The sequence below is a fragment of the Nelumbo lutea genome, chromosome 4, assembly GCF_056320005.1.
Source record: "Nelumbo lutea isolate HS-2025 chromosome 4, American lotus-T2T, whole genome shotgun sequence".
Taxonomy (NCBI): Eukaryota; Viridiplantae; Streptophyta; class Magnoliopsida; order Proteales; family Nelumbonaceae; genus Nelumbo; species Nelumbo lutea.
In genome coordinates, this window is record NC_142687.1 from 17,738,508 (window position 1) to 17,763,699 (window position 25,192).

Consider the following 25,192-nt stretch of genomic DNA (forward strand, 5'->3'; position numbering starts at 1 on the left):
CTTAGCCACCACATCAGGGTTCCCCCAATTAGTCCTAAAAAACTAACCCTCAAGGCACCTCATGAAGAAAAAATCCTTTCTTCTAGTTGTGAACAGATGACGGGTTATCTACTACTTTACCCTATCGGCCCGGGAAATACCATAGTCCCTTGCCCTCAAGGTGCTTTCTCAAGGAAAATAAATTACGAACACCATCATCAAAATCCCTCAGCTATGGGCTACTACAAGGACAACAATAATGGTCCTAACTGCGTTGGGGGCAACCTGGCTAAGAGTAATCCTATAGTGATTCAACAACTCAAGGATAAGGGGATGCAACGGGAAACACAACCCAAACTGAAAGTAGTGCTCATGGACGCACACCTTGCCCTCCTTGCAAAACCACGACCTATCGCGGACCAAGGGACTCTACCCTTATAGTCCTCAGGTATGAAGTACTTCTCGGCAACATTCAAAATATCTTCCCTTCCAAGGACACTATCTAAGTCGAAGCATGTCAGCCTCATCCTTCGGTCTTTAGCCCCTGGCTCCCCCTCATTAGTCTTCCCCTTAGCCTCTTCCTCGTCAACAGTCACCGAGTGCACTACCAAGGAACCACCCGGGGCATCACCTCTCAGAGGCACCTCTACAAGACCTTAAGGGTCGAAGGAAAGGGAGATCCATCATATGGATGGCCGAACTATGCAGCGTGGTTGGGTGAAATTTCAAAAATTTCTTTTCTCCCTTCTAGGAATCATATTCCTAGTTTAAAAAAACTGCGTTTTTCAAGGATCGTTTTGCACCAAACCGGACCAGATCTGAAACCAAAAGAAATGGAAGGGAATACCTGATACAGAATCCACACGCGTAGCTCCCAAAGTAGGTGTTCACGCCTAAAGAGGGTACCAAAACCCGCTTCCATTGACGATGGCGCAGCTTGAGATGAACTAGGAATGCAGTCCTTCAACAAGAACTGCAATCCAACAGCTTGGACCAAGCAAGGGAAATGAGCATGAGTATGATCTGATATTTTCTTGCAAAAATTAGAATCAGAACTAATCTCTATCAGTTCAAGAATGGAGGTCGAAATAGGGTTAGAGCAGAAAGAGCAGAAGGAGAGAGGGAGAACTGAGAGTGGCGTCTAAACTTGGAGCAGTTCGCCCTCCTCTAATTATATAGATCTTTAAAGAGTCGATCTCCTAATCTAATTAGGAGTTTTCTAATCCAAATCTTTATTTGGATTTGAACTCCTTAAGTGGATAAGACTTATCCTCTTATCATTATCTGTTGATCCAAACCCATATCCATACCCAAATTCGCCCATGCTAATTAATCCAATTAATCCTTGGGCTTTAAGCCCATTAAGTAGTTGGCTCATGTCCCTTTATTAATTGCTGGCTAACTTGGCTCTCTTTGTGTGGCGTGGGACCCTAACATTGACCTCACAAAAGCCATATGGGTTCAGCCTACCTTCTGTGACAAAACCTGGCCGAATTCACTACTAAACATAGTAAACCCCTGAGTCCATATAGTATGGGTTCTCAATGGGCCCAACATTTACACTAAATGGTCATTGAGTCCAGCCATCTTATGAAGTCCCAAGGAAAATGGTCTTAAGTGAGATTAGCCCATCAGGTATTACAACCTTAAATGGTCTTACACTTAATCTCTTAGCCCTTAATGATCAAACATTGCCTGACAAGTGAGGACCTTTCCCTCGGCTGCAAGGTACAGTGTTGCACTCGTTTTTTGTTTCCATCAGAGAGAGTGCAGTCCCAATCATTCACTTTATCCGACAAAGGGGTTGATCTTGTCACTGTGATCACCCACTCGAGTGAATTCTCAGACTGCCCCAACATACCCAGGTTTTGACCCCCTCTAAGGATCTCACTGATTGGCATATCAAAGATAGCTCAATCCGACACCCAGTGCAATACCACAATCAAGTCAAGGGGTTAGGTGTAACTTTCTAGTTTAGCCCACCAGTCTCCAAGGTACAGTGCATAATTGGAAAATGGTTTGGGTTCAGCATTTCAAACAAACACACACTACATGTGCTTCGGGTCTAATCCTATCAGCTGAGACAAGCTACTCCAATCTATTGGCAGCACATTAGTGTCAGCCTTGGCAGGATAAACTTCCACAAGTCTATCCAACGGCTGAGAACATTCTAAACTAACACGAGTCTCATAAGTGTCCAGTTTAAGGGTAATTTTTCATAAACACACCAAATATAATACGAATCAATTATGTACTTTTACTCATTTACAATAAACGGATCTATACATCAATATGATTGGAGCTAAGGGCATCGTCCCTCAGCCTTATGGACCTAGTACTCTCATCAATGGAGCCTTCACTCTTTTGGTCACACTCGGCCCACAAGCCGCAACCCTCCTCTCCTTTTAAACATAAATGAATGACCCAGATTTGTTCCATCCAACGGTCACCAATGTGCCACCTCAACTGCCCACCAACGACCACCACATGGAACTGACCTTGAAATACGAAACGACAAACCGATGCATTTACCCATCCCAATCACGGTTGCTTGCCAACAAATGCCCACGCTTCCCCAACAGCATCGACTCTCTGATGGTCGAAGACTTTGGAAGATTTCTTAACCTTCCTTCTACTCCCTTTGGCCAAGGACGAGGCCTAAACGAATGATCAAACGTTGAACTCAACCTCGACCTCAGCCTCAAGAGTGGGGCAAGTGATGTGGGTATGATCGTCCGCTTCACCATGTGACCACATGTGGCACCATCCAAGGGCAATCTCGTAACCTCGACCTCAATTAGGGGCATTGTCGTAACTTCCCCGAATCATTTACTGTGGAAACATTTATTACAGGTGTTACGATCTCGAATTTTACTCTCTCCTAATGCACTTATGGCTGGGTAACACTCGGTTGTCGTCCTTATAACAGCTGCACTCATGACCGACTTTCACGAGACAATTACTGACTACCCATTACTGCTCTCCCAGGATAAAAAGGCACCAAAACCTAAGGTATAGATACACATGTACACACTTGAGTTCTCTCTCTTTGCTCTTGCTGTGACCTCGGCTTAATATAGAGTCCACACCGCTGAAAAAATTCCTAGGGCCTTTAACATCTTTTCATTCCTTACAAGTGAGACCGTTGGCCATTTAACTTTGAAAGTTACCAAATTACCCTTAACTCCAGATTTGGCAGCAACACGACCCACTAATACAAAGTAGAAACATAAATTTATTTATCTTTCACAGAAAACAAATGATGGCTCACAAATCGCACTCCAACTTAAATATAAAAAATATATATATTAGCTGAACCGAACCGAGACATGAGTACATGACGAAGTGCGGCTGAACTCGGCTCAATTCAACTGCACACACAATTGGCATCTTCCATAATACGGTTAGCTCCGAGATCAGAAAACTTTCATTTGCCCGAATGATGTGATTCCAGTTTAGTGATCGAGTCCCCAAGGCCCCGTAAGACGCAGCCTTCTGTGATCCATAAAATGCGTTTCTTATTGAAATTAAGACGTGGACGGCCCATCATCAAATATAGCTTCTACTTGTAGTTTCGCTCAAAGTTCATCAATGCAGAAAGGATGGTGGAAGATCGCAGCCATTGGATCTTCTCTGTCATCACCAACTGCATTAAACAACCTGCAAAGTGTGCCCATCTCACTACTAGGATGCAAAATTAACAATGACCCGTACGTTGATGTGGTTCTAACTGTTGTCAACAGGGGTATTAAATCATAGGTGGAGTTATTGATAAATAGAACCCAAAAATCGAATTAAAATCCTGAAGTGGACTGAATTCTAAATTTAAAGAAGATATAATCCCACAGTGATGTGAAATGGCTTCAGATTAAATCTGGAGGAAAATGAAAGTTGTAACTTGTAAGAACGGCCAAGCCAATGTACTACAGTAAAAGCATTAGGCCTCCAACTCTCAAAGTCAACGCTCCACTTTTCTACCTTATCTTCTTATTATTTATAATTATAATAAGATGTTTAATTAATTATTATATTTTATTACTTTACATTTATTATTTGTCTTATCGCATTATTTATTGTTTTCTAATATTAGTATTTTAGATTTTTTTACTCATCTTATTTCAATGTTAAAGTTTTAACTTAAACATTAGTATTTTTAATACATTAATGAAAAATAAAATGCATGTATTTAGAAGGTGGAGAGAGGTAGAGATAGAAATAGATAGACAAAGAGATAGGGGGAGGGAAAGAGACATTAGATTTAGATGGTTTGTTGGGAATGTGGGATAGATGAGAAAATGTTTTAGGAGAGGGAGATAGTTTGGGAAAAATTTTAGGAGAGGAGATGATCATATGATGTAGGTGATTGAAAGAGAGAGAGAGAGACAGACAAAGAGAGATTTAAGATTTGAATAGTTGAGAGGAAAGATGAAGTGGAAGGATAAGATAGGCTTAGGAATGGCAACAGAGTAGGTTCAAGAAGGGTTTTGTAAATTCTAAACCCTATCTGTCTTTTGAAACCACCCAACCCATATTTGCACCAAAACCCATAGCGGGTTTGATTTTGAGAATCCAAACCCTCCCTACACATGAAAATGCAAAACTCTCCCCAACCCAACCCCTCCCAGCATTCAAGGATAGGGTGGGTTGGCTTTGAACCCTTGTATAATTTCTTATTATTTTTTTATTACATAAAAACAACAAATAAGTAAAATAACATAAACAAACAACAAAATTTTCAATTATTTGATTAAGACATGTAAAAAACACATAGGCTATCAATTATCCTTCACATAAAATTCAAATAATTATTAAATTCAACACCTAATAGATAAAATTCATTTGCTTTTCAATAATATGCAGGTTAGGGAGGATCAGGTTTAGCCTAATACCGTGACCTACTGGTACCAAAATGGGTTGTAGAATTACAAAACCTGTCCCCGCCCAAAAATCTATTCTTCAAGCAAAAAAGGGGCAGGGAAAGGGGACAGAGAAATAAAGAAAAAAATAGGGTTTAGAGAAAGAAAGATGCTAAGATGAACCACTTTACTTTTTACTTTATATATATAGTATAAATGAGGATACCCATTACCCAACCCAGCGTAGTATTTCTTTTAATAAAATTTACCTATTTAATTTATTATTCATTGTGTTTTGTTAAAATGGGTACGCGTTAATTCATTCTATTGATACCCTGCACTGATGCAACAAAATATATCTTTCGACGTTAAGGGAATAAAACCAGATTATATTTTCTTATTCTTATTATTTTTTCAAGTAATATTTTAGTGTTTGAAGTTTTGGAGACAGCTAATTTGAGTTCATTTACCACAACAAACCAACCACTTTGTAATCACAACATTTTATACGTTAACAACCCACATTTATCAAATAATGTATTGAAGAACCAACCTGGTTTCATGATTCCTAACTTTACAAGGATTGCTAATAAGCGCGATTATTTTTATCTTGCACTGCATTCGCCATTTGGTTTCTTAAAAAAAAAAAAAAAAAAAATCATTACTTAACTGTGGTTGCAAATGAATGAAAATAATATTAGCTGTGCCTTCAAGCAAATTGGAAGGCTCTAGAACTGAAATCATGAAGCCACTACGCTACAAAACTATGAAGAACGACTTTGACTTATCAATGTTACTAACGAAAAGCCCAATATCAAGATGGATCAGCAGTTTTCGATGCACGCCAATGTGAAGTCAAATCATTTTAAAATTGGGCTGTGTTAGGGATGCAACTCTCAGCCCATAATGTCAATCATCCATCTTATCCAGAGGCCTGATAGAGGAAAATGGAACAAAACCTGAACCGGGAATTTATTTTATGGATTAAACCTCATTTTCTAGTAGACCCAGTAAGAAGATTTTGTAAGCTAGGTCCTTTAACTGTACAAAGTGATTAACCAGTTATTGTCTCGACTCAATGACTAAGACTAAGTAGGCCGAGTTACGTAACTACCAAAGATCAAACTCAATTTGAAACCTTTTTAAATTTTTTTCTTATTCTTGAGTTTTGGGCTGTGGGAATTATAAAAATAAGCCAAAAAGTTCTTTGACCGTTTGATAGGAGTTACTTTTTAAATTATAATAATTTAAAGTCAAAACATTTTTAATGTCAGAAGCACAAACCCTAAAGTTGGGCTTCGTGCTCTTCTTGGGCTTTAAAGTTTATCTAAACACAACCTTAATTTATTGATTGTGATTTTATACGTTGTACTCTTTTAATTTTTGACATTAACACAGCAATTCGTCGGTCCATTCTTATGGGCTGTCTATTGTTTTCTTCTTTTCTTTTTTAGCCTTCACAAGGGCCTTCTGTGAAACAGGAAATAGGCTTCTACATATCTGTTATCTGTGTTGTCTGACTCGGATCGTAGCTTTTTTAATGTTCTATTCTTTTAATTTGTTCATTTTATTTTATTTTTATTTGAACAAGATGAGTGGTTAATGGGACCATCTGACTGCCAATCCGTAACCCGATATGACTGTAGTGGTTTTATATCGGATCCAAGTTCACAATAGTAATTTTATTTATTTAAGACACTCCAGTTTTTTATTCTCTTAAACTTACTCTTACTTTTTAATGACTCCAATGATCTCTTATTGGACATTTTCCATTGGAAACCAAGGTTTTGTAAGATTACAATTATGTCCCTCCATTCAAATTCCATATTTTGAACCAATTTTCCAAAAATAGGCTTATCCATACGCTCAAAATGAACCTCTCGATGGATAAAAGGAATGGGTGGTGGGTTGTGAGATGGGTTAACATGAAATAGTCAATGAAATAGGGTAAACAAAATAAACCAAGGGTATTTTTATTATGTAAAAATAATTAATAAAATAGACTGGTTGGTTAAGGTTAACTTTGTCATTAAAAGATAAAAATGGCACATGTAGACCAGTTCTATTAAGGTCCCCACTAACAATAATTTCACCGAAGGTACATATGTTATAAATAGAAATCTGTAACAGTAGCCTCTCGAAGGTAAGTACAGGCGCTTGGACCAATCAAATGCTCAACCCGAATCCACCCAAGTTACAATTCTACTCTGGAGGTGTCTAGAAGGCAGAAGAAGGATAAATTTTAGGGGGTATTATCTTTTTGGAGTTTGAAAGAGAGAAAAGTTGATCAATGGGATTTTGGTTTTTATTAACCAAAAAATATATGTTCTTTTTTCATATTTATGTGGGGATCATGGAAATTTTATTTTCTTGGGTAAGTGATATCTATCTCCTTTTCTATCTGGGGGGAAATTGTCAAACTTGAATAGAACAAAAATGTCTCTTTTAATATTGGATTTTTTAGGCTAAAATGATCATTGCCTTATTTAGCTGAGAAATAAAAAAAAAAACATGGATAAATACACTTACCCATTTATTTGGAAAAGAAGTCGAAAGCATTACACAATTATATTTCATCTGCATTGATCTGTTAATGGTCTGGGTTCGGACTTATTTTTGCCAAATTTTTTAAATGGGCCTAACCCAGAACCCCAATCCAAAAACGGGTAAAATATTTATGGGCCAAGCTCAAAGCCTGGTCTACTTCTGCATTTCTACGTAAGAAACTTGATCTCAAAGTTACTTAAATGTCAATAAACACTCCTTTTAATCCTTTGCCCATTTTTTAGTTAAGGTTCAGATTGAGAAGACTATAAATACAAATATTTAAAGTGCAAATGTAAAATTTAAAACTAGCACCGTTACATATTTATATTTATACTCTTTCCAAATTGAGTCTAAAAGTCAGAGGAACGGTATTGGGCAAAAGTGGATTCTAGGAGGGTATGCATAAACCATAACCAGTCCAGAGGGTCCGGGTCCACATGGTTATTCCACGTGCAGAATGGGTGGTACAGAAATATAAGTTTAACTAGCCCGAATTAAACCTATCTTTTTCCTTTTTTTTATAGTGCATGAATTAAAAGCAACTTATAATACGAGATTTTTCTATTAAATGCATGCAGGAATTAATGCCTTATAATATTTAGCTGACCACAAGAAAAGATACTAATAAAGGAATAGATTTATTATAATCCGAGAGCTGACTCAGAATTAAAAAAAAAAAAAAAAAAAACAACAGGGATGATAGATTCGAGAGGCATGGCCCAGATGAACGAGAGAGCGGTTTCAAAGTATAAAGAGTAGTTTTAATTTTAGGTAAAAATTACATATAGCTACCCTGTGTTTAGGGAATATTGGTACTTACCTCCCCTTTACGTTGTATTGCAATAATGACCCTTCCAATTTCAGCACTTTGCCTTGGCAGCATTCCTCAATCCTCATTTAATTTCGTGAAATATTTCCTTAAATATTTCTAAAATGTTGAATTATCCTTATGTTATTTTATGACTATTTTGTCCTTTGGCCGATTTTTCAAAAATCTTAATTCTTACATACTCTCTCAAGTCTCAACTTTCTTCCTTCAGAGTTCAATTTGATAATGCCTTGAGAATAACCGTATGTATTTAGTGTTTATTAGTACCATGAGAATATGCATGGAGCATTAGTGTTCATCATGGTTTGTTACACAGTATGTGATATATATATATAATAGTGCAAGCAGCCTATTCGTATGTATTAACACCTTGTTTTGAGTGTATTAACACTTTGAATTAATGATTTATACTTAGAATAATTATCTTTGTCATTTTGACATTTGTTGTACTGAAATTGAAGGGACAATTTAATAACTTTACTTTCACCATTAATGAAAACTTCATTAGTGGTTAGGGGTAAATTGCTGGAATCTAGAAATTAAAGATCTTTGTCAAAAGAAAAAAAAAAAAAGGGAACAAAGTGTTACAACCCCTAAGTACAGGGTGGGTATCTGTAAATTACCTACCAACAGCAGAAGAAGCGGTTTCCGGAATAAGAGAAAAGGGTAATGTATCTGTATAATAATTAATAATAATAAAAGGTATGAAGGACAGTTAGCACCCATCTTTGGACTTTGGCGCCTGCTACAGGTGGCGAAATCTACTGTCAACTACTCGTGAAAAAACGCATTAAAGCTTGAGATCCGAAGCCGAGCCGATTTCTTTCGCAGAGCAGAGAACAGAGATGGTATACTGATTTGATTAGGGCTTACCGGCTAAGATTCGGACATCCATCCATTCAGGAATTCTAAAAGAAAATAAGCCAATGGGTCGCTCAGACTTTCTCGCGGTTCTTCTTTTTTCAGCTCTTTTGGCCGTCTCCTTTTCTCAAGGTTCTTGTTTGTGAGAAATTTTTTGTGTTCTTGTTGTTCAGACGCTTTTTCTTTCTCCGATTCTCTCTTAATTTTGTTCTCCATGCGTAGGGTATGGAAGAAAATATGTGTCTTTTCAGAGGGAAGATTCTTCTGTGGTACTAAAAGTGGGTGCTCTCTGTCTCTTTCTTTCTCTCCGTTCATTCTGTTTTCTATCCAAATTAAATTCCTGTAACGGAGGTTTCTGTACCAGTTGATATGACCTCAAATCATAAAATTTAAAGAGAATTAGATAGCCGGACCAGTATCTCGAAACTTGGGTATTTTGCTAACAACAGTGTTGATTTTTTTTATTTCAGGGGAATTCACAGACAGGCGTAGATGAGATGGATTATACAGATCCACGGCCGAACACTAACCCGAGAAGTAGTTTTCTGCCAACCCCTCCTCCTGCTCCTGTTCCGCAAGGTTAAATGAGATAAAACCTTATGGGTTATAATAAATAATAGTGCTTTAAGTTCTGGTTTTCCATATGTATAAACGTAAATGTGTTACTTTGGATGAATATCATCCGGATGAAGTTTTAAGGAGTTTGAATTTGCCCATTCAGTTCAGACTTGAGAGTGATGGAAATGTTATAGAAATTTGTCTATCATCTTTTTTTTTTTCTTTTTTGTTGTTGTTTTCAATGTATGAATGACTCAGATGGTGTGGATGGTTGATGTCATCCTTAGTGTTGACTGTTGAGGACTTTTGATTTTGTGTGATGAGATTAGTCCATGGTGGGCCCAGAACGAGAGCATTGGGACCCCCTGGTTCACGAGAAGGGAGCATCATTAGGGTGGCCACCGATTCCTACACGAATTATGGTGGTAGCAGGGGCCAGGGGGAGTTAATCTTGTGGCCGACTACTCTGACGAGGAGGAAGCCACAAGTGTCCAATTGCGCTCATTCATTCCTTAGTCATTAAGGAGTTGGGCCAGTTTTGGATGAAGCTGACTTGGCACGATATGTGAATGGAATGGACACTTTGAGTGAATTTCTTGTTGGGGATCGGCAGTTCAGTTGACATGATTGATGAAGGGCTGTAGGATGATGATGTAACCAGTACAATTCAATTCATAGTCCAGATTCCAAACTATCCATTGTTTGGGTTGCCCATTATTCTCTAAATCCATGTCCTCCCTCTACCCTCTAGTTTCAATTGAAATTTCAAATTTGTCCATTCTTTACAGGTAGCAAAGAGCTTTTAATTCTTTGCTGAAACCGTAAAACTTGCAGCATGGAAAAATTTAAGTCTACATGTGGCTGTAGGGTAGTCTTTTAAAGGCCAAATTATTATACTTCATAATGGAAGGTTTCCCTGGACGAAAAAAAAAAAAAAAACAACAACAAAGAAATACTTGAGCTATAAGTATAATGTGTTCATCCTTTTTCGGATGAAATTAAGTTCTTATTTTCCCAAACAAACTAAAAGGAATAAATGACAAGCTTTTTTTTTTGTAAAAATGAAATTAAACAGATCAAGAATTTCGATGTGAAAGTTTCTCCTTCCATCTTACGGAAAAGAAAAAAAACAACAAACAGCCCCCATGATAAATTGATGGTAACCACTAACCATGTCCATGTGACGGAGTAGCAATTTACTTTTGATTTTCCCCTTATTTTAGAGACCTCTCGTCTTAATCTTATCACAACACTGGATATCTGAAAGGGTACTTTGGTCAAAACTCAAAAGCATGGCCACCGGTCTGGTTTCAGATTTGTGAGTTTGAGAGCAGAACTACATTCAAACTTATTTCAAACAAAAAAAATCCTAAAACGTATTCTGAACGAAAGATGGGTAAGTGCATGCACTCACTTCATGGTTGCTTTCTGGGAATCACCGAATAAAGAACCAATGAACAAACAAAGTGCGCATTTCTTTTTTCTTTTTTTCTGTAGATAAAAAGAGGCATTAAGACAAGGGCCACCCACCGGAGTGATCGTGGACCATTATTAGAGTTGGGGGACGGCCGGACGGGGAACTCTTCTAATATAATATTGCCTTTGACAATCTAATCCAACTCATACAAACAAACAAACAACTATTGTCCGATTTGTGCCGGACAATGACGCCTGCCATTCAAGCGTCAGAGCCACCAACTATTAGGTTTCAACTCTCAAGTGGGAGATAAAAGGGCTCCTGTTTGAATTTCAACTCTCAAGTCTTGTAGATCGCTTCACTCTTATTAACCTAACGCTACAGCTATGAGCTACTTTACCTACTCAATTCTTCTAACCTCCTCTCCCTGTAAGTCAAAATACTTCGTTTGTTATATTGATTGCATTTAAAACAGTCTCAAACAGCGCAATCTCCTTCGCCGAGGTGGGGATCTTGGTTGTGGTCCGCGCCGCACCATGTAAGGCGGAGATGCGTTTGTTAGGCATTGCCTAATTTCCATTTTCCATCCCGAATATTCTCTGCTCCCAAATAGCGTCTATTATTCTTTATCGTTGAGATTTGATTTTCGAGCAGTCAGTCCACTTGGTGCTTGGTTATTGGTTAACGGTTGCCCACCCATTCCTTTTTTCTTTTGTTTTTTTTTTCTTAGCAGTTTTTTTTTTGTTAAAATTTGATTCTTTGAATAATGAGTTTTTTATTCTACCATTATACCAGAAATATATGATATCTAAAAATAAATCAATTAGAATCATAAACGTGATAGCCAACCAGGTGTTATTTATCAAAATTCATAAGTGGGTTTTGATTCATCAAAATTCATAGATTTTCCTATGAGTTTTCAATTGAATGTGATTACGTTTTGTATGAAAGAAAAGGTAATGTAAAGGAAGGGCAGAGGAATAGAGAAACCTATACAAAGTTTATAAAGGTTTTTCTACCTAGGGCCTGTTCATTTACTCTGAAATCTGACATTTAAAAATGCAATAATTACATTAAGAGGTATATTGGTATTGATAAACTTTTCTCTTCTCTGAATTCTGAATGGAGAGAATGTTGTTTTGAATTCTGAAAATTATCAAATATACATTTTGACCCCATATATAAGAGTTTTTGTTTGTCTTTTTTAGGGTATCATTGTTGTACTTTAAAAATAAGAGATAAGATGAAACGAACAATCATTTTTCTCTTAACGTTAAAAGATTCTTTTTAAGCTGAGCCCACACAATTCATATAAATCGCATTTGGTGAAAATCTAAAAAGCCAATATCACTATTCCAAAAACAAAAAGAAAGGAAATTATAAAACTTGTTCCAACTTCCAACAACTTTTTATTATATACCAAAATTTAAATTTGATTACTACCATAAAATTCATAAGATCTTTTTTTAATTTTTGGTAGGACAATTAATTCTCTACAAGGTATAAACATTCCAAGCGCAGCCAAGGTCAAAACCTTATAGTGTTGACTAACGCGGGTAGTAGCAGACTGGCAGTGGCAGTGTGGCACACAAGATTGAGGCTATGGTTAAGCCATGAAAATCCTGCTACAGTCACAGTATATTACTTAATCCCATAATCACATAAATGCTTTATTTTGATGCCCAATGGTGAATTAGTTATAACCTTAAAAGCACTGGAAAAGCATGCAAGGAGCCTGATTTTATGTACTATTTAAGACATTTCTCTTACAAATGTTCTAATTTGGTCTGTATCGCCTGAATTTTTTTCTTCCTTCTTTCAAGAAATTGTACTTCTGAGCAAGTTGAATGAAAATGGTTTCCCCACAGATTTTCTTATATAAAAAAATAAAAAATAAATAAAAACTCTTCAAGTGCACTTAAGCCAGAAAGCAATAAAACCAATGGTTATGATCACCAGATCAATAAACGATATCCTTGCATATGTGCAGCATCATGTAATGCATTTTCTTTATAGAAAAAAAGTATAGTGCAGTATGATTTGAGGCAATTAAACCCAAACCTTATTGGGCTTACTAGTATCTCCTAAGCACTAAAAACTTTCTTCAATTTGATCCAAGTATTAACCAAATTCTTCTCCTGCATCAAACAAAATCCTATCCAGCTCTGTCAATGATTCTCATTTGGCATCTGAATTCTGAACAAAGATTTTTGTGGTTGGACACAGACAAAACCACCAGAGTATTGTTCATCCTGAGAACTTCATAAGGGTTGTCCATTTCTACTTGTGTCCACTTTAACCTCACTTCATTCGGAAACCAAGATGCTGTCTGTCCTTGGTTATTGGATGCTACAACCCCCCGAATCTTGCTCACGATGAACATTACCATAGGCCGATAATTCCAGAAGATCCATGTCACGGCCTGGAGTTCATTCAAAGAATTCAAAAAACATGTTTTATTATTTACTTTCCCAAGTAAAGATGTTTAAAATCAAATAGGAGAAATTAATAATGTCAGCAAAGTGCTTCCATGCAAGGTTCAAAATATTGATACCGGTGTATCGGGCTAATCGATACAGTTTTTGGTACTTTTTTTCGCAACAGGTTCAGGGGAGCTGGTTTAGGCCTCCTCCACACCCTGAACCGGTCAGACCCCTGATACACCCACTGTAGGGGCGTATCGGAGGGGTCCCGAAACGATACGTATCGGCCGATATGGGCCAATACGTGTCGATACTTTGAACCTTCCTTCCATGAGTTGTTTTCCCAAATTGAGATTTTCAAAATTGAATAGAGCATTCCCTTGTTAGATTTAGAGCACCTGAAACACGACAGTATGAGCTCTTCTGTATGAGCTCAGCTTTAGATAAGTCAGTCCGATTTCCCTTTGACCGATTAACTGTTGCCTGTAACATGGGCATCAGTGAGTTTGTGTAATGCATAACAAGGTTCACTTAAAAAAACGTGGCTCAAACAATAAGCCACTGACGTTACCAAAATATACCCAGGAACCACCCAAATGTACACAAACAAGAGAGCATTCAATGGGAAACCATACACAATTCTAAATAATATTTTGGGAAAGACATTACGTAATATACAAGGACAACTGGAGAACATGGTTTTGCAAAACACAACTCCATGGGTTACAGGGAATACTAAAAAAACACAGGGCACCAACTCCAGAAATGGAGCAATTACAAAGGCTTCTATGATGTGAAAACCCATACCCAAGAAAAAGAGAGGACCTGCAATTTGAAATTCAGCAAATTTCTTTATGCACTGAATTCTACCCATTTTGTAGACATTTTTCCATCTTTAACCAGGTCTAGTGTATAAATTTTCAGAAAATTACAAAGTATTGGAGCCCATCTGTGCCTTGACTAATTAATATAGGGAAAATCTATGATATGGGAAAGATATGGTATCGGAAGAGTTTTGACCAATCAAAACCCACCCATGAATTTTGATAGATAACACCTGATTGGCTACCACATTTATGATATGGAAGGGCTTCATCAATAAGCAAATTATCTTTAGAATTGTGTATGGTTAAACCATACAAATTATAAAAACCTTTACAAAGAAGATTGTGTATGAGGCTATGGTTAAACCATGCACAGAGAAGGGCTTCATCAATAAGCAAGCTGGAATGGGATGTGTGGCAGAGTCAATGATTGAAGTAAAAAGGCTATCCACTGCTTTCTATAAAAACCATTACAAAGAAACTTGGGCCAGAAGACCTTTCCCTTCAGAAGCAGCTAAGTCTCGATCAATCTATGTTTCTTGAAAGACCTGTTACTGAAGAGGAAATTAAGGCAGCAATCCTAAAAATGGAGGGTGAGAAATCTCCTGGACCTGATGGTCTAACTAATCTTTTCTAAATTAAATGTCGGGATGTGATTAAACAAGATCTCTTAAAGGTCTTTCAGGATTTTCATTGCAATGCTTCCTTGCAAAGAAACCTTAATGCCACTTTTGTGACACTAATCCCAAAGATTGAGGGGGCCACAAGCCTTGGGGACTTCAGACCAATTAGTCTCCTAAACAGTTTCTACAAAATTCTGGCAAAAGTGTTGGCCGAAAGAATGAAATTAGTGTTGAGTAGTGTGATCTCAAGTGATCAATGTGCTTTCGTCCCGGGGAGACAAATGCTTGATTCAGTTCTGGTGGCCAATGAGCTCATAGACTCGAGACAAAGGGAGGGAATTCCAGGGCTGGTGTGTAAACTGGACATAGAAAAGGCCTATGATCATGTTAATTCGAGATGTTTGGATCTAGTGCTAGAAAATTTTAATTTTGGACAGAAGCGGAGAAATTGGATCAAAGTATGTGTATCCTCACCCAAGTTCTCAGTCCTAATTAATGGTTAATCGATGGGGTTCTTTGAAAGCTCTAGAGGCCTAAGACAGGGAGATCCCCTCTCCCCCCTGCTCTTTATTTGCCTTGTGGAGCTTCTTACTCGGTTGTCTCTCAAGGCAGCTGAAAATGGGCTTTGGGATGGGTTTGCAATTGCTCCTCAAGATAAAAAATTTAACATTCTTGCTGATGATACTCTCTGTTTCCTTGATGCCTCAATTGATTAGTTGGAAATCTTGCTAGGGATTCTCTACTGGTTTGAGGTGGTGTCAAGCCCTAAAATTAACCTGCATAAAAGCAAAATCATTCTGATAGGGCAGGTCTTGAACTTGGAGGAATGTGCAAGGGTTTTGGCTTGTCAGGTGGACTTCTTCCCTGTGAAATACCTGGGGCTTCCTCTTGGGGGCAAAATGCTCCTCCTCTGCTATATGGGATCCAGTCATTGAGAAACTAGAGAGAAAAATTGTCTTCTTGGAAGGCTAAATACCTTTCAATTGGGGGTAGAGTGACCCTTATAAAGAGCACTCTGTCCAATCTCCCCACCTACTTCATGTCCCTCTTTCCTATTCCAGCCAAAGTTGCCAAAAAAACCACTGAAAGAATGCAGAGAAACTTTCTTTGTAGGGGTTGGGAAGAAGAGAAGAAAATAAATTTAGTGAATTGGGACCAAGTATGCTTACCGAGAAAGCAAGGGGGTCTAAGAATTAGGAAGCTGAAGGTGATAAATACTGCATTACTGTCTTGGTTAGTAAGTAGTGCTGGAGATTTGCTGCTGAAAGAACCTCCTGGTGGAGGGAACTTAATTGCCTCCAAGTATGGGGTGGACTGGGGTAACTAGAAATCTGAAGACCCTCTCCCTAGTTGTGGCTGCTCAGTATGGAAAGGTATCCTAAAAAGTCAATCTGTTTTCCTGGAAGGTGTGGAGTTCAAAGTGGGCAGAGGTGACAGGGTTAAATTTTGGAGGGACCCCTGGTGTCTGAACCCCTAGGCTGAAGCTTTTCCATAGCTCTTTCAGTGTGCTGTAGACCAGAAGATTCAATGGCAGATTCCTATATTTTCTTCAATAGCTCAGTGACCTGGTTTCCATGGTTTAGAGAGATCTGTTTGATAGGGAGCTAAATGAGGTGGTGGGTCTGCTGAATCTATTACAGGGCCAAAATATTGATATGCTTAGCGAGGACAAGTGGATATGGAAATGAATTAAGGATGGCAACTTTTCAGTCAAGTCTTTATCCTCTAAACTTAGCAGTTCTGGGCCTGTTATCTTTCCATGTACACAAATCCAAAATGTGGTTTCTCCCTCAAAATCCAATTTCCTGGTGTGGTCTATGCTTCTATGGTGCTTAATAAATGCCTATCAAAAGTCAGCTTGGAAAGGAGGGATCTGCAGCTCTCAAACCTTACTTGTGGGCTGTGTGGACTGATGCCTGAATGTACAGATCATCTAAGCATCCACTGTCCAATATCTTCTAGAGTATGGGAGCATTTTCTAAAGTCTGCTGGTGCTGGAGTATGTTGGGTCATGCCGAGATCAGTCAAAGACCTCCTATTTAGCTGGAATCTGGCAGGCTTGAAGAAAAAAGGAAGACTAGTCTGGAAAACAATTTCTGCAGCAATTCTTTGGTCCTTGTGGTCAGAAAGAAACGATAGAGTTTTTTTCTAACAAGTCAAAAAGCCCAGATGAGCTAGTTCAGCAGTCAGTCAGCAAGCTGCTCTCCAGGGTGTCAGTTATTGCTGAATTTAAGCACCTGAATGTAGCTGAGTTGTTTAGTTCTCAGTCCATTTGGAGTCTGTAATTTTAGTTGTTTCTGGGCTTCTATTGTCCAGGAATCTGTTGTACTTTGTTGTTCTTTGAAATAAATCATACCTTACCTTTTCCAAAATATATATATATATATATATCAGCAAACACATGGAACCATTTCAAAAAGAAAATTGAGCAAACAAATTATAAATGAACAACAAGATAAAAGACAAACCTGTAAAACCTGGCAATTCTCTAATGTGCTCTTGCCACCCTGCAATTTGAGGGGAAAAAAAGAATTAGACAAATGCCCTCATACAGCAATAGCAGAAAAACAATTTCATTAATGATAAGGTCCCCATAATGGCCACCTTCATCCTGTTACTAGACCATTCAAATTATTTCTATTTATCAAAACTACACAAAAACAAAAACTCAAGCACAATCAATAAAACAAAAAATGAAGCAGCAGAATTGAACTGTCCATTGTTCTTTAGAGGCATACCATCTAAGGTGAATTAGAAAGAGAATTCTTGGTGTGTGTCCTTCCAAGATAGAACTTGAACAAAGCAAATTGACGTCAATATCACCATTAACCAGGAAGTAACTCATATGAGGATATACTGATCTTGATGCCAAAACAAGGTAAAAACAATGTGCATTTTCTTATATTAGATACCAGTAATTTATTTTTAATCCTTCCCCAGTTAATTCTATCAAAGAAACAAAACACCAGGTCCAATTGAATTGTCAACAACCACGAGACAAATTTGGATTTCTAGTATATCTAGAAAGATGGAATTATTATCCATGCAGTTATTTCGCGAATAGTAACAACAGTAACCCTCAATTCTCACTTTATCTAAGGAAAATATAAGTTCCCTTTCACAGAGTGGCATTCCAGAGCATTGGTTTGGAGTAATGGTTTCAGCAGCAGTTAAACAATCAGGATATGATTACAAATCAAAATATTCATTCCATAATATTGAGAGAGAGGTTTAGATGTAGAAAGACAACTTGACCTTAATGATTCACTTCTTCAAATCCTACATTTTTTTGTTATTTGAGTTTATGTAATATAAGCATTCATGCTCTAAAAGTTTGAATTATGAAATGAGAGAGCAAGTGGTCCCGCTCTTGTACAAAATAAGGCACTATGGGCTACCCCAGATGCAAGTAGATCAGACAGCTCTTAGGCTCTTGTTCCATATTTTCTGATTTGGTGAGATTGTAATGACACAATTGACATCTTAGCAAGATCCAGAGTTCATTAAAAAAGAGTGTATCTAGATAAAGAAAAAGGAAGAAGGGAGAGAATGCGCATTTTTAAAGGAATGACAAGATCATTCATGAAGAGCAGTTTGTAATTTATTTAACTAGCAAAAATAGCAAAGGTTTTCATGCATTATGATAGTAGTAAAGGACTACAATTTCACATTTACTAATCTCATGTCCCTTTGTGTTCTTTATTTGATCTTGGTTCTCTTCTCTCTTTGGCTACAGGTGGACTCCCTCCTCAAGGGTGGTGAACCTCTTTGATCCAACTTTTTACAGGCAACCAACAGTTCATGGAAGGATTATGTGGAGAGCCACTAGAGCTGCTGTATTGTTGTCAGTGTGGGAGGAAAGAAACAATAGGATCTTTAAAGGCAGATGTAGATCCAAGGTTATCCATTGGTTGAAATCCTGTGATCTTTTTAAGGATTTCTCAGTTGAAGACATTTATAAAAGTTGGGGTATTGTGGCATCTACTACTACTTTCAAAGCTATGATACAGGAAGTTTGGTCCCCACCGGCAAAACAAAGGGTGAAACTGAACTTTGATGGAAGCTCTATAGGTAATCCAGGCCCATCTGGTATAGGAGGTGTTTTCAGAGATAATGAAGGCAAGATAATGGCTTTGTTTTCAGGTCCAATAGGAGTTGGAGATTCCTTAAGAGCGGAAATCTTGGCACTACATCAAGGTGTAAAACTGGCCAAACAGTTGGGGCTACAGCAGAATGAGATAGAGGGAGGCTCCAAGTTGGTAATTGGGTGGATGCAATCAGGGCAGCTGGGAATTTGGCAATATAAACAGCTGATAAGGGAAATTCTTAGCATTACAAGGGAGGTGGGTGTTTGGTTCAAGTGGGTAAGGAGATCAGCAAATGGTTTTGCTGATGCCCTAGCAAAACGAGGGACTGCAAGGGAGAGTCTTTTTTGGGCAGTGCTGTAATGTTTAATGTTTATTGGATCAACCTTTTCTAATAAGGGTTGAATTCCATATTTCAGGTTAATTTATCTCTAATGAAAGTTATTGCTTCTGATAAAAAAAAAGGACTACAAGAAACTTCTTCCAATGCTAGTGGGTAGAAAGACCACAGCCTTGATAGATAACTAAACAAAAACAAGTAAAAATAGAATACAAAAGCTAGCATGCCATACCTGTGGGTTATTATTTGAACAACCCTCAACTTTTCTGACTCTCTTGGACATCCCCTGACTTTTTAATACCTCCAAGGACCCCCCCCCTCCCGCGGCTAGACATTTGCCGTTAGAAAACTAGAGGTATTTGCAAAATTACAATGATACCCCTCTATTCAACTCCATCCTTTGAACCAAAATCCTAAAAGCAGGCCTATTTATTCACTCAAATTGAACTCTGGTAGGTGAATGGAACCATTGGGTCATGAGATGAGCAAACATGAAACAAGCAATGAATAGGAGACAGAAATAAACCAAGGGGATTTTTGTTATATAAAAATTAGTTAATAGGGTAGACTAGTTGGTCAAGGTTATTTTTGTCATTAAAAAATGAAAATGGCACATGTGTACCAATTCTGTTAAAGTTGCTAATATTGACATGATGGGAGGTATATATGTTATAAATAAGTCACTGACAGGGGGCGCTCTGGAGGTATCAAAAAGTCAGGGTCAGTTAGAGAATGTTTTAAAAGTGAAGAGGAGTTTCAGATAATAACCTTCCCCCAACAAGAAAGAATCCCTCTCTACTCCTCTAGTCAGACTATCAGCTAGAGTGTAAAGTCAACCTCAATGCCATCTGAATGAGTTATTGAAAATTGATGGCCAATGATTTTGCCTCCCTACTGTAGTAAAAGTTTTAGTTGTTGGCCAAGAATTTGAGGTAGAGTAAAAGTTAAGATCCTTTGGACATGTATTCCCTTTGTTGTTTGCTGGGAAATATGGAAGGAAATAGATAGAAGGATCTTCAAGGAGAAAAAGAAATGTATGAAAGAGATGGTAGCTGTTATTAGCAAGGTTCAAAGTATCGGAAACGCCAAGTGTATCGAAAAGGCAATTTTAAGAGACATACTGGGATACACCTTGGATACACATGCAAATCGGAGAAAAACTAAGATACGCTTGGAAACACTATAAATACTTTAATAAATCATAAAAATACACCAACAACACTAAATATAAGACCTCAAAGAGGTGTATATACATTAAATTAATATATTTTAATGGTTCTATGAAGAAATATATTATAGCTAATTATAATTTCATTGAAAATCCTATGCTTAACTATAATTTATAAATTATAACTCTTAAGTTTTAATGTTTTATGGGATGAGAAAAACCCAACTCTCCTATCCAACCATAAAACATGCATTGGCACAACTCCTATGTGAAAATATAATTAATAATTATTATTTATTACTCATTTCCAAAAATTATAAAAAATAAATAAGCATTATATAATATATTCAAAAAATAATTACTAAAGAATAAATTTCAATTGCTTTGTGGATATGATAGATCATCCATATAATTATAATATATTCAATCATTGCGATCAAATGATAAAATATAATTAATTATTTATTTATTTATTTTTTAATTCTAAAAAAATAAAAATTGATAATTATTAAAGAAGAAATTTCAATTGGTCTATGGATATGATAGATCATCCATAGAATTATGATATATTCAATGGTTGTGATCAAATGATAAAATATAATTCATTATTATTTAATTTTTTTAATTCTAAAAATATAAAAAATCAAAAAAATATTAAAAAAGAAATATCAATTGCTCTATGGATATGATAGATAAATCCATAAATCTAAAAAATATTTGGTCTTAATAGGCAAAGAAAGAACTTACATTTCAAATTTTTTGTTAATTGATATTTTCCCCAAATATCTTCATGAAATTTCCATAAATCTACTGATAGCACAAAAAAATTTTGATTTTGAATGTAAGAAATGTAGATCAACATAAATTTAAACATTCAACAAAAAAAATGAAATCACAAGATATCATAAAAGATTGGAAAAAAAATTACCTATTTTTGCCATATTTTTTCAAAATTTGAAAATAAAAAAAAATAATGATTCACACTATGGGTCCAATATGCCCCGATGCGCCCCCAATATGCCCCGATACGCCCCCGATATGGGTCCGATACGCATGAGAAAAGACAACGTCTGATTTCCATGCGTATCCTGTATCGGTTTTTCAAAGATACAATACGATATGCCCCGTGTCGTGCGTATTGTATCAAAATTTTAAACCTTGGTTATTAGTTCGACAGTTATTTGTTGGGTGCAAGGTTCAAAATTCCGATTCGATATGCCCCAAACTGTACCGGTGGCTTCACAATACGCCTATTTAAAGGGGTTTCGGGAACCACTCTTTTTTTAATAAAAAATATGGTTAAAAATATGCCCAAAAATCAAATTTTGAAAAAAAATTATATATAAAAGCGTGTTAATTTAAGTACCGATTCGCCCCTGCTGGCACACAGGGGCGTATTGATATTTTGAACCTTGGTTGGGTGCCTTTGCTTCCAGAGTTTCAAGGACTGCGTAAAAAAGACTTTGGAGCTGATTTCTGGACTTCTCTGAATTCTTAAAAGAATGCTGAGATCTGTTTTGATACTGAAGTGTTGTTTTTTGCTTTTTTATGGTATTACATTACTGTAATCTGGTGGGGGTGACATCTTGTCACCTAGTTATGATGTACTTTTTTTCCTTTTAGCAATAAAATTTCTTTTTTTATTTTTCTTCAAAAATAATAGTTCCATGACCCACCAACTTGTGAACTCATTTAGCCAACCAAAATACTACAGTGTCCCTTTCAACTTCAGTTAAGAAAAAGAGCTGAGTTGTCAACATGATTTAAAAAACCACCTTGTGAGCAAGTCAAAGAAGGCCTTCATCTCTTACTTCTAGTGAGCAAAACACCATTGGCATTTCAGTTTGTGTGTTCAATAGTGCTGGATTTTCCGTCCTCATGAAGAGGATGAACTGATCTCAGTAGCCTCTCAGCCTCTCAAGATGACAACCTCGTGGGAGGGCATCTTTGTGGCCTCAAAGACTGATGACCTCACAGCTTCATGAATCTGTGAGGGGTGTATGAGCTTATTTAACTACTGGTATTTAGTATAAAACAACACAACGGTCATCCTCTGAAAACAGAGGAGAACTGAACTTATTTTTCTGGTGTGTCATCCTCTGTAGAGACCAGAGAAGCTGTAATCTCACTTTGACAATAGTGGAAGTTTTTCCTGGACTAGTGTCCCATGGTTTTCCCCTTCAAATTTCTAGAAGGGTTTTCCCCATTAAAATGTGTTTCTTTACTGTTCTTGTTCTGCATTTTGTTCTCTCCATCTAGTTTGCTCATTATTTGTTTTTGTGGGATTGCATAACCTCTTCTCGACAAATAGAGTCTTCCTTGTTGTCAAATGACCATGGCTCCATGTAGGCCAGGTAATTCCAATGTAGTTATAGAAGAAAAAGTTATAACAACTCAAAATGAAGTATCAGGAGATAAATAGTAAGACATAATATTCTCTGAAACTACTATCTTTACCCCCTCCATATGTTAGGTGCTTAAGCAAAGGGAAACCGTGCAGCCTGGGAGAAAAGGAACAAGGCCCACATACAAAGGGGAAAAATATGTCTCAAAGCCTTCAAGGGATGCCTCACTCCTTAGACACTGACTAATCTCATATAAATATATAAGTTTCACTCATGATGAATTATAAGGAAGCTAGAGATCCTTCAATCCTCCCCTAGCCATCCTATCTCCCCTCTATGTTGACAAGGAAACCAAACTGTAGTTTGATGGCAGCTTCCTTGGGAATCATGGATCAGCTGGGATTGGTAGGATATTCCTCAAAAGGGACGGCATCATTTTTATCCTTGTGCATCTGGTGAACCTATTCGCAACAAGAACTCAGTTTAATTATAGGTCTTCAAGTTGGAACCCAGATAACCGAACTACTTTGTCTCACTTGGGGATTCATTTCCAATGCAATCAGGTAGAACAATGTGCTCGAGAAAATAAAATTATTTAAGGAAATCATAGCATCTATATCTGTCTAAATCAAGTGGATTCACAGTAGATATGAACTCAAAGGCAGATGCCTAAGGTAGATATAGCCAGAGCCTCAGAGCTCTATGCCACTTAATTGGTCCTTTCTGGTGGTTGGCTGGGGTTGTATTCCTGTACTTGGATAAAGTCACGGAGACATAAGTCGTTTGATTTCTATCTAATCAAAGAAAAAAGAATTCAAAACTCACTTAACGGGTTATCAACACTTTCAGCAAGCCAAGGCTTCCAAATTTCATGTAGACTACTATAGTTTTCTGAGCATACATCCCCAATAAATATCAAATAAAAGATTACCAAAAAACAGTTAACCTCAGAGCAGCTATATGCCTATATCATATTTCTTGTATATAGTGGTACGTGCACACTTCCAACACATAACTCTGCAATTAAATTACAGATTCAAGTACTTGTTACCAAAATGATTCTACTTTATTTCTTCCCCGGGAAAGAAAACTAGCATCGCCACTCGCATTTCACATAAACTGGAAATTTGAATAGCCTAACTGCTAAACTATATTAAAAAAATTGTCAAGCATGCATTGATATATTCTATGAATTATAACATCTGAGTCATTTACAGGATTAAAAACGAAAAATAGAACATACACAACTTCCAACTCATTTTTACAAAACCCAAAACTGTTTTAAAACAAAAACATGGAGGGAAAAAAATTAAAGAGGTAAGGATCAAGAATACCTTGGAGTAGGGCATAATGTGATCGTAATCGTGACAGAGACAACCTGGGCAACCAACGAGCTTCCGAAACACGATGTTGCCGAGCGCGTCGCGTCTCCACCGATCCGGGTCTCGTCCTTTGATCTTCTCTGCCTTCTCCCAGCACTGCTGCTTTACACTGTAAGGAAAGCTCCTAGGGTTGGCGTCGTCGGGCGAGATATGGAGTCCTTCAACTCCCACAATGTCTTCTTCGATAATCAACTCACGATCGACAATAGATGCAGCCCGAGACACTCTAGGCGAGCGAGACCCTGACGACCTTGGCTCGAGCCCAACCGAATCGACGGTCCGACTTCTGGTGGCAGATGAGGTGGTTCTCCTCCCCTCCTTTCTAGGCTTCATCTTCTTTGCCGTCACGGGATAACAGTCACTAGGAAATCAGACTAAAATGGTAAAATTGGTTGGAAGGATTCAAAAACATTTATACCCAAAGGTTCGATATTACACAGTATCGTATCGGTCTATCGACTATCGGACAATTTATTATTTATATACGGATAGGATGCGTTTTAGAAACAAATGAATAAAAAATTTGAATATATTATGAAAACACATGAAAATTTCATAAATACATTAATAATATTAAATCTATATATATTTAATTGTATACATAAAAATATATTATAATTAATAACAGAATTCACAGATATCATACAATGTACTAATTAAGAGTCCAAGATGAACTTATTATATTTATCATATTATTATATCAATTTTTTATTTTATTATTTTTACATTTTAACATTAACATAAAAATTAACCAAATATTAAATTTTCAAATGTAAATTAAATTATCATTTAATAATTTATAAATATATATAATTTTAAATTAAAATATATAAAATTGGTTAAATTTTCTAAGATATATATCATATACAAATTCATGATTTTAATTATTAAAATAATTATTTCATTACTAAAATTTTTATTTGTATATTTTTTGAAATTAAAAATCATTTTTTCA

The 25,192-nt window shown here is 36.9% G+C and overlaps 1 protein-coding gene and 1 long non-coding RNA gene across 3 annotated transcripts; one reads left to right on the top strand and one right to left on the bottom strand.

Moving 5' to 3' along the window:
• Positions 1–8,893: 8,893 nt before the first annotated feature.
• Positions 8,894–9,797, top strand: LOC148854272 (uncharacterized). The gene is made up of 3 exons (XR_016112391.1): positions 8,894–9,204; positions 9,295–9,350; positions 9,543–9,797. It is a non-coding gene; the product is annotated as an uncharacterized LOC148854272 (long non-coding RNA).
• A 3,168-nt stretch (positions 9,798–12,965) lies between these two features.
• LOC148854273 (HNH endonuclease) lies at positions 12,966–24,691 on the bottom strand. Of its 2 annotated transcripts, XM_088986736.1 has the most exons (4): positions 24,190–24,691; positions 17,386–17,424; positions 13,869–13,953; positions 12,966–13,469 (listed from the first exon to the last, which is right to left on the bottom strand). In XM_088986736.1, the coding sequence occupies exons 1-4, from the start codon at positions 24,568–24,570 to the stop codon at positions 13,387–13,389; spliced, it is 588 nt and encodes a 195-aa protein (XP_088842862.1). In that variant the 5' UTR covers positions 24,571–24,691; the 3' UTR covers positions 12,966–13,386. The 2 variants fall into 2 exon arrangements, with proteins under 2 accessions (XP_088842862.1, XP_088842861.1); XM_088986735.1 differs by lacking the exon at positions 13,869–13,953 and having other exon boundaries at positions 24,190–24,690.
• Positions 24,692–25,192: the final 501 nt, after the last annotated feature.

Bases quoted from the DNA above. Each gene is read 5' to 3' on its own strand.
- LOC148854273 (XM_088986735.1), bottom strand. From the start codon at position 24,570: ATGAAGCCTAGAAAGGAGGGGAGGAGAACCACCTCATCTGCCACCAGA. The intron at 17,425-24,189 runs GTATTCTTGATC...CTCAAATTGCAG, and splicing joins ACATTATGCCCTACTCCAAG to GGTGGCAAGAGCACATTAGA. The intron at 13,470-17,385 runs GTTTGTCTTTTA...AATGAACTCCAG, and splicing joins AGAATTGCCAGGTTTTACAG to GCCGTGACATGGATCTTCTG.